At 46.8% G+C, this 16,532-nt stretch overlaps 1 protein-coding gene across 1 annotated transcript in view; it reads left to right on the forward strand.

The window, feature by feature from the left end:
- The window catches only part of timm50 (translocase of inner mitochondrial membrane 50 homolog (S. cerevisiae)), a 34,489-nt gene extending 18,181 nt beyond the window's left edge, over positions 1-16,308 (forward strand). Inside the window, exons 6-11 of the mRNA XM_086262495.1 lie at positions 175-294; positions 1,905-2,009; positions 2,220-2,318; positions 12,874-13,030; positions 13,232-13,338; positions 13,415-16,308. Of these exons, the coding sequence (XP_086118621.1) occupies positions 175-294; positions 1,905-2,009; positions 2,220-2,318; positions 12,874-13,030; positions 13,232-13,338; positions 13,415-13,513 (687 nt within the window). The 3' untranslated portion in view covers positions 13,514-16,308. The remainder of the gene's footprint in view (positions 1-174; positions 295-1,904; positions 2,010-2,219; positions 2,319-12,873; positions 13,031-13,231; positions 13,339-13,414) is intronic.
- Positions 16,309-16,532: the final 224 nt, after the last annotated feature.

Consider the following 16,532-nt stretch of genomic DNA (forward strand, 5'->3'; position numbering starts at 1 on the left):
CGTCGGTGCATGGAAACATCCAGAACTAACTTTCATGAGAGTCAAACAATTAAGATCTGATTAAAGTGTAGACCCAGCTTTAGTGCAGCCAGTTGAACTATTGCATTACCTGTTTCGGACTTTTAGAGGCTCTCTGTGACCTCGTCTTTGTTTGTCTCTCGTTGATGATGTCAGATGATCATCGAGCCCACGAGCCCGAAGCTGCTCCCCGACCCTCTGAAGGAGCCGTACTACCAGCCTCCTTACACGCTGGTGCTGGAGCTCACAGACGTCCTGCTGCACCCGGAGTGGTCGGTACGTCTGCTTCTCCGAGAGCTTTACAGCCTTTGTCGATTATAAACGGTCCAATGAGAAGCTGGAGGGTAACACTGCAGCAATCCCACTGAAACTGAACGGAACTGAAAACTGTTAAAGTTAAATTAGTCAAGTTTTTCCAACTTCCTTCAGAACGTTATGAAGGTGAGGAATCAGCAGGCAGAAGAAGCATGCTCTGTCAGCTCTGCAGAGGTGTGAACTCGGAGCAAAGCAACAGCGTGGTGTATTTGATCCTTTACAACCAGCCCCACAGATTATAATCTGTCAGTTACAGATACCCCTGATCCCAGCACCTTATCTGTATAAAGTAGACTTGGAGTCAAGACCACCTAAACCAATGGTACTGAGAGTAGCTGTAGATGATGTTTTCTGATGGGCCTTTGGAGGAAAACAGGAGGTGAGAAGCTGAGAGAGGCGTGTAAGACTGCAACTCTGGATCGTCACGTTTTGGAGGGTCTAATACATTTAGCCAGATTTCTAGAAAGGAGACCTGCTGCAGCCAAAACGGGATGGATGCTGTGTTATCCCTGTGACAGACCTGCGACCTGGCCAAGGTGTGCCCCGCCTCCCACCCTGAGACAGATGGGATAGGCTCCTCCCCTGTGACCTTGAATTACATAAACGGAAGAGAATGGATATTAATTGTTTGGCCAAACAGTGTCTCAGGAGATGAACTCCTTTAGTTGCTTTAATGGCATTAAAACGTCTTCTCCTTTTGACAAGTGGCCGTTCGCCAACAAAGAAACCCGAGTTAGAGCTGTGGTACGTAGCTTCCTGCTTCCAGGGCTCCTCACCTGCTGTTTTTTAGAAAGCTGCTGCGAGCTTGTGTTTGGCCTCTTATTGTCCTTGTTTCCTGTCCTCGTTCCCTTAAACTTGAAACACACAAAGAGCTACAGTGAACTCCTCAAGACTGAATAATCCTGAAATGATCCTTTAACAAACAGGTTACAGTTCAGGAGAGACAGGTGGAGGATGTGCTGGAGGCGTGTCCACCACCTGTCCGCTCGTTCAGTGTCTGCTCCTTTTCACTCGTGTAAAACACGCCTCTTACCTGACAGGTGCGCAGCAGCCAACACCTGCCGCCGGTTAAAGCAGGCAAACACGTTCACCTGCTGGACCGTGTCAGCCTTCCTTCCTGTTACACACACACACACACACACACACACACACACACACACACACACACACACACACACACAGGTGATAATGGGACAAAGCTTGTTTTATCTGTTTAACTGAAAGCAGCCTGAGTGACGAGGTCACGACCTCTGAGCGTGCCCAGACAGTGGCTGTCAGATCTCCTTCCTGCAGCTGTCGGTGCCTCACGCCTTCATACTTTTGCAAAACGATTCATGTAACCTTCATTAACGACTCTTTTCTGGTCTCGCAGACAATGTGTTGTGTTGTATTCTTAACAACATGTGATCGAACTTTATTATGATAAACAGAGAAACTCAGAAAGGGAAGCAAACTGCTCGCGTCCACCAAAGTGCAGGAAAAGCTGCAGGACTTTGTTCATGATGAGCAGCAGCTGGAAACCCTACGCTTCAATCCAGATGTGTTTAAACAGCTGCTCTTTCTCTCTGCAGTTGGCAACAGGTTGGCGCTTTAAGAAACGTCCGGGCATCGATTACCTGTTCCAGCAGGTGGCGCCGCTCTACGAGATCGTCGTCTTCACCGCAGAGACCGGCATGGTGAGCGTTTCAGCAGCTGCTCATAGAGACGGCTTACAGTTCCCTCTCCTGCTGTTCCCACACGGGCTGGCCCTCTTTAATGGGATCGTACCACTTTGAACTCACGTGGGGGGAGAGGAGCGTGTTTCTGTCTTATTTACTAATCTGAGGCGTGACGACACATTAAATCAGCTCTTTGCATCCATGCTTTGTGCTTCCTTTCGTGTGCAGACGGCGTATCCTCTGATCGACAGCATCGACCCTCAGGGTTTCGTCATGTACCGTCTCTTCAGAGACGCAACGCGTTACGTGGAGGGACATCATATCAAGGTGTGTGTGTGTGTGTGTGTGTGTGTGTGTGTGTGTGTGTGTGGTTACTGCTGAGGTGCTCGTCTGTGTGGTGTTATGTCAGCCTGACATGACAGAAATGTTGACTTAAAGGACACTAACATACATTTAAAGGTGTTTTTGACCAACAAACCTTTGCTCTTGAATAATCTCATGTTTCACATCAGTTTGAATCTGTGGCTCAAAAAATCCTAAATTTCTTTTACATTTTAATAATAAAAAGTGTTAAAGTTTTAGATTCAGTTAAAGAAGTGTTCAGCTTGTGTTGGATAACTTTATTCATGTGTTAAACGATCTTTAGTGCTGATTTCTGGATGGATGTTGTTACGGGTTCAGATATTGAGGGTGAGCACAAACACAACACTGGCCCAGAAGAGCTTCGGTCAAACAATGGTTTTAATGAACACACTCGTGGGGAGATGAACACTGCCCACCGACTGCATCGATCTCCAAATGGTGGAGCATTACTCAAACTCTTATAGCCACCGTTGACCCCCACCTAGTCGTAAAAGCCTAATCATTCACTAACTCCTAGCGAGCCTGACTTATGGCCTTGGCTCCCTATTTCGTCTGCCTTTAACAACAGCAGGAGTGAAGCTCCCGTGGAATGTGCTCTGACTCCTCCGCTATCAGAAAAAGCAAAGTCCTGACTCTGAAAACAGCATTTCTTATAACTCAGCAGTATAATGCATCATAAACAATATCATTCATTCACAATAAATCAGCAGTCTGATGTAATACCGATCAGTAATAGTTTCACCTTCTCTAATTCAGGAGAATAATGCAAACTAAACCTACATAATAATTTCACAATCATTAATCGGGGGCATAACGTGGCATAAGATAATATTATAATCTCACAATGTAAATTTTAAAACGAGACAGCGCCCCCTCTGTGAAGGGCGGGGCGTGGCGAGTTTAACTAAAATCATCCCAAAGCATCTCGTTCGCTTCTTAAGTCGACTGTTAACAGTGAAACACGTCCAACTAACATAGTCTTTGTTCATTTTGTCTTCCTTCATTAATTAAAGCGCTGAGGTGTCCGTACTGTGTAGTTTATGGGTAGTTGACCGGTTCTTCTATAGAGGTGCTCTGCTCCAGGTGAGGTCAGGGTGCTGTGCTCGTTTAGTTTCTGATCCTTGTTACCTGCAGCAGTCAAACATGCACAACGATGCCTCCTGTCGTTGGCGTGTGTTATCATGTTATCAGTGTCGGGTAAACGCTGATAACATTTACATCTGCGATTTTCTATGCTGTGGTCTGCTGTCATGGTGGAGTGGCAGAGAGGGACGGGGGGAACTCAAACTGGTCAGGAGGGCCAGCTCTGTCCTGGACTGTCCGCTGAGGTCCATCGAGCAGGCTGGGGAGGATGTTGTCTAAGCTAACATCCATCACGGACATCACCTCCCACCCCTGCATGAGACTGAACACCGAGCAGCTCGTTCAGCAGTAGGAAGGAGGTCATTACAGCAGCTGTCAGACTCTGTGACGCAGCTTAACATGCTTTGGTCGTCTTACTCACCAGCTTGTTTGTTTACGGTACATTTCATACAAATCTCTGTACAATTTTCTCAATTTTTCTATACATATTCTGTACATTGTTACCTGTATATACAAACTTTGGTTGCTTATGTTTATAGGACCACCTTGTGTCTTCCTTTTATATTTAATTTTCCCGTGCTGTAAGAGCTCTGTAACCGAGATTTCTTATCCGTGGGATAATAAAGATGATTCTTTTCTAGGCGTGACGTGGGCCACGAGTTTGAGACCCCTGCTCTAAGACAGTAACAGACTGAACCAATTAAATAATACAGTATATTACAAAGTTAACAAATGGCTCAATTATAAATATACTGAAACGCATTTTCTAAACAAAATACAGAAAGAATCTGAGCAGATATATTTCAGATAAATCCAAGTGAAGCATGAAGTTTACAGTTAACAACATCTGTTCTATGCGCACAACAAAGAAGCATTCGTGCTGCTCCATTTTGTACCATTTGCAGTTTCTCCTCTGTTGCACCACCAGACCAAACTAATCGATAATCCACTACTACTGCCTGATCAGGTTTGGTGCCCAAACTTTTACTTTCCAGCTACTTCCAGAAGATGAAACCGTGAGCAGGAAGTTTAAGTTTCTAAACTCTGCTACAGCAGCTCGGCGGTGCTGCGTCACCCCCCCCCCCCCCCCCCGTCCTCTCTCCATGTTCGCCTTCTGCTGCACAAATTGATTTCTCCTCCCCTCGCTCCCCCTCTCAGGCCTCATTAACCTTCTGCTTCCTTTCTCCCCTCTTCCTCTTATGTCACCTCCCTTTCACCCTCCCTCACCCCACTTTCTTCGTCCTCCTCCTCCTTCTGTCTCCCTCCAACTGCCATCTCTGTGCATTAGAGAGCTGGGTGGAGGCTGGAAGGAGCTGGTTTAACCTACTTCCCAGAGCAAAGACACACTTTACCAGCTCATCTCCATAATGCCAAGACAGGCTGAATGCAACAGATGCTGAGAGAGAGTTAAAGTGCTGTATATGGCAACAAGAGAAAGTTACTAAGTCCCTGTGAAATTAAAACCGTTGTTTAATGATGCCTGTGGCTGTGCTTTTAGCAGCCGTGGACGAGTTTGATCCAAACCAACACCATCAGGCTTCAAACAGACATCACAGAGTCACAATCTGAAGTCTGTTTTCTTTTCTGTAACTGGACAAAACTTCAAAAAATGCATTTTGGCTAATTTTCCGGTTTTGGTTCCAGTTTTTTCCGAGTCCCTCAGATTTAGGGGAAATATTTAGCACCGATCAGTCTGTATGGATGCTCTTTCGTTTGTCAGTTGGATTGTGAGGTTTCTTCCTGTTAAAAGGGGTTTTTTTTCTTTCCACTGTCGCCAAGTGCTTGCTCCACAGGGATCATCTGACTGTTTGGGTTCTCTTTGTATCATTAAGGATATTTACCTTACAGTAACGAGCACCTTGGCGGTGCGTGGTGCTTTTTAAATAAAACTTAAAAATGTAATTATATCTGTGCATCGTCTACATTAGTTATTATTTTAGCTTTTTTTTTCTTATTCCGCACCTAAAAATGAGCAAAGCTGCTCTGCATGGATGCTTGACCGCTGAGTTGGAAAAACAATGGTTGTCTTTTTATTTCACAGAGTCAGGCATACTGATCCTGTTCTACCAGCTGTTTTATTCTCCACTGTCTGATATTCCTTCAGGAATATTAAACTAACACCACAATGAGATAATTACCTCAGCGTTAACCCTTCCTCTGCCTATTGTTGGCTGGCCTGCATCCGAGCGTCGGCTGCTGGCCTGAAGTGGATCAGACGTCTTATTGTTTGTTGGCTGGATAAGAAACGCAACAGTTGGATTATCTTTGTTATTTTTAAATCATTCATTTTAAGCCTGATGTTTAGTTTATATATGCAAAACCCCAAATCAGGAGGTCTGCAGACACTAAAACACACTGAAGGGATCCCAACTCTTGTATTGGTTCACGTACATGTGCACGCTTCTCACTCTAAAAATGACCTTAATCTGTTATAACAAACTCAGAATACATTTAACATTAATATAAAGTACATTTCACTCATTAACTCAGACAATATCCCAATGAAACCACAAAGAGCTGCTCAGAGTAACATCTTTAAGCACAGAGTTAAATAATAAACTTAAGGCTTACTTTTTGAATTTCAAGGATATTTTATTGTTTCAGTAAATATTTAATCAGCCAGTCACATGTAGACTCAACAAGTTTGTCATTTTGTATGGAGTTGCCCAGCCTGAAACGAAATACTGTTTCTCACCAGCCTCTACAGTGCAATAAGCAATACAGTTAAAAAGAATAAATACAGTTTACAAAAGGCCGTAATGAACTGCAACAATAGTTATGGTTAAAGATGTAGAGCATATAACCACGCCCAGGAAGACCTGCTGAAGTTCAGACTGAGCACCAGAATGGGAAAGAAATGTGATTTTAGTGACTTTGAACATGGCACGGTGCAGAAACTGCTAATCTGCTGGGATTCTTCCACCAACCATCTGAGTTTACAGAAAACGGTCCAATTCGAAAATGTCCTATGAGCAGGAGTTCTCCGCGAGAAAATGACTTGTTGATACCAGAGGTCAGAGGAGAATGGACAGAGCGCTTCGAGCTGGGCTACAGCAGCAGAAGACCACAATGAGTGTCACTCCTGTCAGCTACGAACAGGAAAATGAGACGACGGCTCACACAGACTCACCAAAACTGGGCAGCAGAAGACCGGAAAGACAAACCTGGTCAGAATGTGGCTAAACATCATGAAAGCATGGATCCATCGTGCCTGTGTCACCAGTTCAGGCTGCTGGTGTGATGGTGTGGGGGTTATTTCCTTGGTGGACTTTTCTCTCCTCAGTACCAGCCGAGCATCGTTCAAACTCCACAGCCTGAGTGGCTGCAGAATAAATCACCACGTTACAAACTCAGATCATCAAACTGGTTTCTTGACCGTGACGTTCACTCAAACATCCACAGTCACTTAATCTTAATCAAATACCGTATTTTCACGACCATAAGGCCCACTGTGCTAAAAGGCGCAGTCTCAGTTATGTGTGCCCTTACTGTATTTAACACACACATAAGGCGCACTGGATCATAGGGCGCATACAAGTACCGTATGCGTATTTAAAAATAAAGCGGGAGCAAACCTGAATTCGGTACCTTACTCACATTTCTATTACCAGTAATCGTCATCATCAACAACACACAAGCATACAAGTGTGCATATTTAAAAATAAAGCAGGAGCAAAACAAAGTTTGGTACTCACATTTTTATCATCAATCAAACCCATGGAAGTCCTCATCCTCTGTGTCTGAATTGAACAGCTGCGCTAAATCTCCATCAAACATGCCAGGTTCACTTTCTTCACCGTCAGAGTCACTTTCCGTGCCGTGCGGCTCCTCGGAAATGATGCCGGCTTTTGCGAAAGCTCGAACAACAGTGCCAGCAGACATGTTAGCCCAAGCATCTACAATCCATTGGCAAATTGTGGCATAACTCGCCCGGCGCTGCCTTCCACTCTTAGTGAAACTGTGGTCTCCACCGGTCATCCATCGCTCCCAGGCCGCTCGCAGCCTTACTTTGAACGGGCGGTTCACACCGATGTCCAGCGGTTGGAGTTCCTTTGTCAGGCCTCCTGAATGACAGCAAGCTCACAGTTCCTTTGTTTCACTAGTTTTTTTCACATCGGCTGTGAGATGGGCACGCATAGAGTCACAGATTAAGAGCGATGGTGATGCGTGGAAAAAACCACCTGGTCTCCTTACATACACCTCCCTCAGCCACTCTTTCATCATTTCCTCATCCATCCAGCCCTTTTCATTTGCCTTAATGATGATTCCTGCTGGAAACTTCTCTTTAGGCAAAGTCTTTCGCTTAAAAATCACCATAGGCGGCAGTTTCTGTCCATTAGCATGGCAGCCAAGCACAACAGTAAAAGAAGACTTTTCATACCCCGTTGTGCGTATCGCTACCGTGCTGGTCCCCTTCTTCTCCACAGTGTGACTCACCGGGATGTCAAAAGTGAGCGGGACCTCGTCCATGTTAGTGATGTGGCTGGGCTGGATGTTTTTGTCGCCGATGTGTTTGCTGCAGTAGGAGCGGAAGATGGCCAGCTTTTCCTTATAATCCGCTGGAAGTTGCTGCGCTACCGTAGTCCTGGTCCGGATGGAAAAATGGCACCGTTTCATAAAACGAAAGCACCAAGACGGACCTCCTTGGAAATGTTCAATGTTCATCTCTTCAGCTAGTGAAACTGCTTTTAGCCTAATGGTGACCGTCGAAACGCTTCTCCCGCTTTGCTCGATGATCCACCGCTCGAGTCTTTCCTCCAACTCGAGCCACCTCGCCTTATGTCCGCGGAAACTCAGCTGCGTCTTCTTGACCTGTCGGAGCTTGTTTTCCAGCTTCCTCCATTTGCGAACCATCGATTCGTTAATCTTAAATTCTCTCGCCGCTGCTCGATTTCCATGTTCCTCCGCGTAGCTGATGGCCTTCAGTTTAAACTGTGCTTCATAAGCGTGTCTCTTTGCCATTTTCAGGGTTGTTAAAACAACGATGTCCTGCATAATGCACATACCTGTTCTTTTATACAGGTATGTGCGATTGTCCCGGTATATACGATCAACGCCCACACTTCACCCTTTAACGTTCTCATGGTGTTCTCTACTACGTCCTCCTTACAACACATAGGGCGCACCGCGCTATAGGGCGCGCCGCACTTTTTGAAGAAAATCTAAGACTTTTAAGTGCGCCTTATGGTCGTGAAAATACGGTAGTCTTTTTTTTTTTTTTTTATGATGTAGTGGAGTGGGAGGTCATAGACGTGCAGCAGCTGTGTGACACTGTCATGTCGAGGAATCTGAGACATGAAGAATTAAAACGGCTGTGAAGGAAAAAGAAGGTTCAACCCGGTATACCTTATGTATTGGCCCCACTGTTACAGACTGCATGCTGGTCCATCAATAACAGGACAAGCGGACTCCTCAAACTGATGCATCTGCCAACTACTGCAGTGCTCCAAGACATCAGAGGGGGAAGATGTTGGAGAGGAGGAGCCATCCAGCTCGAAATGACCCAAATAAATGTTTTGGTCTTTTTCAAGACCATGCAGTGGGCGGAGTCAGGCTCTGATATGATTGGGATAAGTAGAATCTTACTGTCAGCTTGCAGTACAGTACATAATACATTTACCTAAACTGTATTTGTGAGTGTGTGCAGCATTTCTTAGCACTTCACCGACTCTGTAAAAATGCTGCTGCCGAGGGTCTCGCAGGAGGGAGTCACGCTGGTGTTCGTGAGCTTCTGTGACAGCAAAGTTTCCTCTGCTGGACGCTGCACAGCAGTAGATGTCATTCCTATTTCTAATCTCCCAACGGAGAGGGCAGCCACAGATGGCGCCTGCCAATAACATCGCACGGCAGATTTGACGAGAGGAATTTTCATACAAAGACGGAGAAGTGCGGTGCCGGGGAAGTTGTCGGGGCGCGACCTTTCATTGACGTAACTCTGTGTGTGTTAACCCCCAACCTGGAGCAAAGTCCTGCTTTAGTCCCGTCCAGCTGCTGTTCTAGAGTGAAGCCAGTGTTTCACAGTTTGAATCGACGCGTATTTAGAACATTCAACATGACAGGCTTCGGACGGCTTTTATTGGTCACATGGCATCATAAGAGCTCTAATTAAGATCAGAGACCGTCGTTGTCAGACGTCCACGCCATGTTGCTCTATTGCATCTTCTCTACGTCACTTATATTCATAGTCATTATTCATGTACCTGAAACGAAGACGAAATGTTCAATTCAATTTTATTTATATAGCGCCAAATCACAACAAAAGTCGCCTCAAGGCGCTTCAAATGCACAAACAATATGTGGAAGAGGGAAAGGAGCAGCCAGGTGTCGACTATCAAATGCACTGATTAACCGATCATCTGAAAGCTCAAGCTTCCCTATAAAAGCAGAGGTTTGGGCAGTTTGCAGGTCTGCAATCAGCAGTGATCTTAGAGAACCGTCTGCTGAGGGAGGGCTACGAGGCCATTTCCTTAACTGAGGTTTACAAAGGCTCAATAAACCACATCTGTAACAGCGTCCTTCAAATGGATGATACCAATGTCAGAATCAGAATCAGAAACTTTATTGTCATTGTCATGAGAACAACGAAATGAAGAATGGTCCCCGATCATTGCATCATCCCTAGCAATATCAAAATATAAATAAAACAATAAAATTCAATAAATAAAATGGATAGAATACTTAAAATACTAATAAGATATAACAGTAAAACATTCACATACATTCCCACACACATGCTTCAGACCGTGCATAGATTAACACAAGAGTGGCGTGATGGACATTTTTTTGTAGTATTCAGATGTGTTATTGCAGTTGGATAACAGCTGTGTTTGAGTCTATTAGTCCTTGCTCTGATTGCCCTGTACCGTCTGCCTGAGGGCAGCAGTTCGAACAGGGAGTGGCCAGGATGTGAGGTGTCTTTTATGATGTTTTGGGCCTTTTTAAAACAGTGGGCGTTGTGTAGAACTTCCAGTGTGGGGAGAGGGCAGCCAGTGATCTTTTGGGCGGTGTTAATGATCCCTTGGAGTGCTTTCCTCTGAGCCCCTGTGCAGCTAGTGTACCAGATGCATATGCAGTAAGTTAGAACACTCTCAATGGTGGCTCTGTAGAAGGACACCAGCAGTCTCTGTGTGATGTTATTCCTCCTGAGAATTCTCAGGAAGTACAGTCTCTGTTGGGCCTTTTTCAGCAGCTCGGAGGTGTTCACACTCCAGGAAAGGTTCTCCTCTATATTGACTCCCAGGAAGCGGAAGCTTGCCACCCTTTCTACACAGTCCCCATTTATGAATAGTGGTTGGATCTCTGCCTTTTTTCCTTCTGAAGTCTATTATGAGTTCTTTGGTTTTTGAAGTGTTGAGGAGGAGGTTATTGGCCTTACACCATGACGTCAGCTGCTCCACCTCGTCTCTGTACGTAGACTCGTCTCCCTTGGAAATGAGCCCCACCACTGTGGTGTCATCTGCAAATTTCACAAAGATGTTGCTGTGGTGGCGAGGAGTGCAGTCGTGTGTGTAGAGAGAGTAGAGCAGTGGACTGAGCACACAGCCCTGGGGTGAGCCAGTGCTGAGACTCAGGGCTGAGGATGTGTGATGGCCAACTCTGACTCTCTGTCTACGGCCCGAGAGGAAGCTATTGATCCACATGCAGGTGCTGTATGGAAGCCCCAGGTCTTGTAGCTTGGCCACCAGTTTGTGTGGAAGGATGGTGTTAAAAGCTGAGCAGTAATCCACGAAGAGCATCCGCACATAGCTACCATGCTCTTCCAGGTGAGTTAATGCAGCATGGAGTGCTGTGGCTACAGCGTCTTCCGTGGATCGGTTTGCTCTGTAGGCAAACTGGTGTGGATCCAGGCTGCGGGGCAGGGCTGCTGTGATGTGTCTGCGGACCAGCTTCTCAAAGCATTTCATTACCACTGGGGTGAGTGCCACCGGTCTGTAGTCATTCAGGCTGGTGATGTGGGGCTTCTTAGGCAAGGGGACTATGGTGGAGGACTTCAGGCAGAGTGGGACAGTCGCCTGTGCGAGGGATTTGTTGAAAATCCTGGTGAAGATCCCAGCCAGCTGTCCTGCACAATCCCTCAATATTCGACCTGGCACACCATCAGGACCCGCCGCCTTCCTCGGGTTAACAGCCTGCAGCATGCGCCTCACCTCGTGCTCTTCCAGGGTGAGGGTGGTGCTGCTATGGGTGGCGTGTTGCTGCTGTGGCTCCAATACCTCCGGTACCCTGGTCTCAAAGCGGGCAAAGAAGATATTCAGCTCCTCTGCCAGCTCCAGGTCACCGTCCGCAGCTCCGAGATTGATCTTATAGTTGGTTAGGTGCTGGATGCCTTGCCACACCTGCCGGCTGGTATTACTCTTCAAATGGTCCTCGATCCTCCTCCTATAGTCCCCCTTTGCCTCTCTGATGCCTCTCTTCAGGTTGGATCGGGCTGTGGTGTAGTAATCCCTGTTGCCAGACCTGAACGCAATGTTCCTCTCCTTCAGCAGCTGCCTGACCTCCCGGGTCATCCAGGGCTTGCCCCAGCTGGTGGAGAGGTTTGTCCTCAGCTGCAGAGATCCAAACTCAGTTCAAACGCCTCATACCGACCGGTGGACGAGGGATGACGATGTAAGCACTTTGCAGTCGCTGAGTTGAGCCAGGCAGTAAATCTCCAACAGAATGGCTGAAAAAGAAAAAGTCCAGACTGCTCAGCCTGCTGACACCTTCAGAGAGCTGTGCTTAGATCCACCGTTCAAATCTCAATGAACTGAAGCAATGCTGGAAAGAAGAGCGGCCAAAATTCCTCCACAATGGCGTAAAAGACTGAGAAGGTCCGATTCTTCAGTGGCAGCTTGATTCCTTCACACAAACACAACGTGAAGGAGAACGGCGGCCTTCTTTCATCAGCTGTGAGGACGTGGAGGATGATTGGGCCGCAGACAGTCCCTCTCCATCTGTCTCACTCACACACACGTCGGGTATTCATTTCTTGTGGAGACATCTAATTGAAATAATGCTTCCCCTTGCCCTTTACCCTAACCATCAAAAGTGAATGCCTAACCCTGAGCCTAAACCCAACCATAACCCAGTTGTAACCCTGACACTAAAACCACATCCTGAGTCTGAAAAATACCTTCAGACTCGTGAGGATTTCCAATTTTTGGTCCCTACAAAGATATGAATACACACACACACACACACACACACACACACACACACACACACACACACACACACACACACACACACACACCAGCTGGGGCTAGCAAGTGTTACCTTAAGGGTCATTAAGGTAATGGAGTCTCTTATTTGATGAGGCATGAAAGATCACCAGTGTCAACTTTAGTCGGGCTGGAGTGATGGAGGAGGCGTTTACCTCATCAGTCATCGAATTAGTGATTTTATCTGCAGCAGGAGAGTAAACGTGTGTGTGTGTGTGTGTGTGTGTGTCTTTTAGGATGTGTCGTGTCTGAACCGCGACAGCAGTAAGGTCATCGTGGTGGACTGTAAGCGGGAGGCGTTCAGCCTGCAGCCTTTCAACGGCCTGGCTCTGAAGAAATGGGACGGAAACTCTGAGGACCGAACGCTCTACGACCTCGCCAACTTCCTCAAGAGTAAGACGCACGGCGAGGCGTTCGGGGACCGTCCTGTCACCCAGCCGTTCCTTAACTTAATTTGTTTTTGTAGTTGACGTCTGCTTCTTGTGTTCGTCAGTGCATCCCTCTACTGTCACTAAGCTCATATTTGATTGGTTGACCTTCCCGTGTTTCCTGTCTGTTGTTGTTTCACCTCCTCCGTCTCCTCCTCTCCATCAGCCATCGCTATGAGCGGCGTGGACGACGTGCGTTCGGTGTTGGAGAACTACGCGCTGGAGGAAGACCCCATCGAGGCCTTCAAGCGCCGACAGGCTCAGCTGGCACAGGTAGGAGGAGAAATCAAACGCACCTGTCACAGGTTTCACCTGGAATGGCTTTGACTCTGTTTTCTCTGCCCGTCAGGAGGAGGAGCAGCGTCTGTCCGAGCTCTCCCAGCAGAAGAAACAGGGACTCTCGATCGGCTCCATCGCCTCGCGGTTTTGGCGCTCCAAGCAGCAATGAGCCCCACCCCCTCCCCTGCTCGCTTTCCACCTATCACTCGTCCAAGGTGAGGTGAGAGAGAGGAGGAGAGAGACCCGTGTGCTGCAGGCGAATGGTCTCCGCCGTCACGGACGTCTCAGTGGGCGGGGCTGTTGCGCTGGACCGGAGCTAGGACTTTAACTGGCCTTGCACTTCCTGGTTTTTGTGGAGGTGGGGCCTCATCTTTGTGACACCTGATGCATTTTTAAGCTTCTGATGGAGAGGATCCAGGTCGGTCTAAACTCTGGTTGCTGGTGGTTGGAGGCTGATCGGGAATCAGCGTTGCCGTCGCCACTCCAGCTCCAGTCGCATCGCCGCTCACTGGATCTGACCTGAGATCAGCTGTCATCTGCCACACTTTGAGAATGTGTATTTTATTTTCTGTTCCTGTGTGTGTGTCTCAGACTGTGCTGTTGGAGGCGAACGTCACATCATGAATATTGTTTATAATGATGCAAATAAACGATGGAGGAAATCTTGGCGACAGTGTTTGGCTCGGGATGGCTCACCTGGTCTGGTCCTATGAGGGCTTCATTAGATCAAACTAGATCACGTTAGCTTGCATAGCTCGGCAATATTAGGCCACCAGCAGACGTGTTCGGGAGCACCTCAAGGAACACGTCAGAGAGCCTGAAGTGTTGACCCGACCTGCCACCCTGACTGAACATGTGATCGATCCACAGAGATCACCTCCACGTGACGAAGCTACCAAAGATGCATGCCGAGCCACGCCTGGTTCCTGTGCTGTACACAGTTGTGCAGAAGTCTCAGGCTACGTCCACACGTACCCAGGTATTTTTGAAAACGCAGATTTTTCTATGCGTTTGCACCTTTCGTCCACACGTAAACGGCGTTTTTGGTCACTGAAAACGAAGATTTTTAAAAACTCCGGCCAGGGTGGATATTTTTGAAAACTCCGTTTTTGCATTTACGTGTGGACGAAAAAAACGGAGAAAACGCAGCGTCAAAGGTGTGCGCATTTTTTGACGTCACACTGTGCGCCACGTTATTGTTTCGGTGAAATGAATTTCTACAATACTGTTAATTCTACTCTCTGCAGTGTTTAAATGCTTACATATACACACAGTTACTGTCCCTCCACACATACGACTCGGTTCTGCTTCTATGCCCCAGCTTTGTTTACTTTTTCCCACCGAGGCTTCTAGACTTCTGATTGGCCAACATTTCTGCACGGTTAGGAATCTAGCGCCACCTGCTGCTTTGGCATGTTCCTAGCAGCGTTTTCCTTCATTTCTGCCTTTATGTGTGGACGGGATTATTTTTTAAAACGGAAAATCTCCGTTTTCAAAAATACCCGTGTACGTGTGGACGTAGCCTTAAGCAACCCCTCATTTCTCCCTATTTTGCTTCCAAGCAGTCAGACTTGTCATTTTTCACAAAGAATCCTCCTCCAGCTTTCTGAAGATCCTTCAGTCTTCCCTTGTTTCCAGTCCAGTCCTCGTACCTGACCATTTTCAGACGTTTTTCTTTGTTTCCATTTAACTCTGACCTCATCACTCAGGCATCATAAAGGCTCCGAGGTAAAGTCGTTATGTCTCTGCACATAACGACTTGCCAGAATCCATCTTAAAGTTTATCTTTGATGAAAGCAGCCTGTCACACAAACCGATGATTTATTCTAGTTTCTTTAGTTGAATCTGTGAAAAATCCTGAAGATAGTAGTTTGTCATAAAATGTCATTTTTGGACCAACAATGGATTCTCTGAACTATTAGCAGAAAACCTGGCGGATCTCGCACGGTGTGCAGTGTGTCCTTAAAAAATGTGAGGAAACTGGACAAGTGGCGGACAAAACAACAAGTGTTCAGCCTAAAAATCACGGGGCCTTCAGCTGAACCATCCAAACTACACAAGAACTGGACTGAAACTCGATAACAACAGGTCAGAGGGAGCGATGAGTCCAAATCTTTGGCGATATGTACAGAGGAGGTCCAACAGTGAGGCCACAGTGGAGGCTGGGTCTGGATTTCAGTCAGTGACGTTCGATTCATCAGTTTTAACAAAGTACCATCAGACTGAATTTGATCCTTCTGCAAAGCCTGACAATGATCCCAACGCAGTGAAAGCGCACAGTGGAGCCTCCTGCAGCGTAGCATTACTGAAGCAGTGTGGGATCATCCCGGCAGAGCAGAACAAGAACAGAAGAGCTTTGCGTGTCCTTCAAGAAGCCTGGAGAGATTTTACAGCCTGTGCTGGAGAATAAAGGTGTCCACTCAAATACTGTCACCTGTTTCTGCCTCATAGAGACCGTGTTTCAATAAATCGCTGCACTTGGTTCTCATTTTCCTGCAGAATATAAAGATTAGAGGAGAGGCGTAAGACCTGTGCACAGCGCTGTACACGAGTCTGATGCGGTGGCTCGTTCTTGGCTTTAAACAGCAGCGTGTTTTACAAAGAGGACGACGTGCTGCATTTCTGCTTTACACTCATTTAGGAAAAAAAGACTTTCAGTCAGATCTGCTGCAGATAAACCGACGATCGCCGCCCTCCGAGGCCTCTGAGTTTTATTCTTTCTCCAGAGCAACGAGTCCAGAGATCATTCGTCTCAATATGCATGTGATGTAAACTCACCATTGGTAATAAACCCAGAATAAATCAAACCGACCAGCGTGATGTGTGGATTTTCCTGTTTTTGTTCGGTCTTTTTAAAGTGTAAATCGGTGGACTCTTTGGCGTTTCAGGCTCATAATGTGAATCATTTTAGGTTTTATAGTTTTCCCTTCGCTGTTTACAAGCTTTGAATTTTCTCTCTTTTAATGAGATTCCGCTGGTTCAGGATGCTTCCCTCTAACAAATGCATCTGAAACACGCTGTTATTGAGCGCGTTGGACAGAGGAGGACACGGCCGGGATGCTTTTGATCTTCTGGCTGCTCCTCGGGCTTCGCAGAAGCCTTCGTGCCGAGTTTTAATAGAACATGTGCAGCGCTGCTGTATACGTTTAATGTACGGAAAATGAGGCCGGCGCTGGGCCGAACGTGAG

The sequence above is a fragment of the Aulonocara sp. 'chitande type north' Nkhata Bay genome, linkage group LG14, assembly GCF_057382095.1.
Source record: "Aulonocara sp. 'chitande type north' Nkhata Bay isolate Kocher_YH1m ecotype deep benthic linkage group LG14, A_spYH_male_GT1.1, whole genome shotgun sequence".
Taxonomy (NCBI): Eukaryota; Metazoa; Chordata; class Actinopteri; order Cichliformes; family Cichlidae; genus Aulonocara; species Aulonocara sp. 'chitande type north' Nkhata Bay.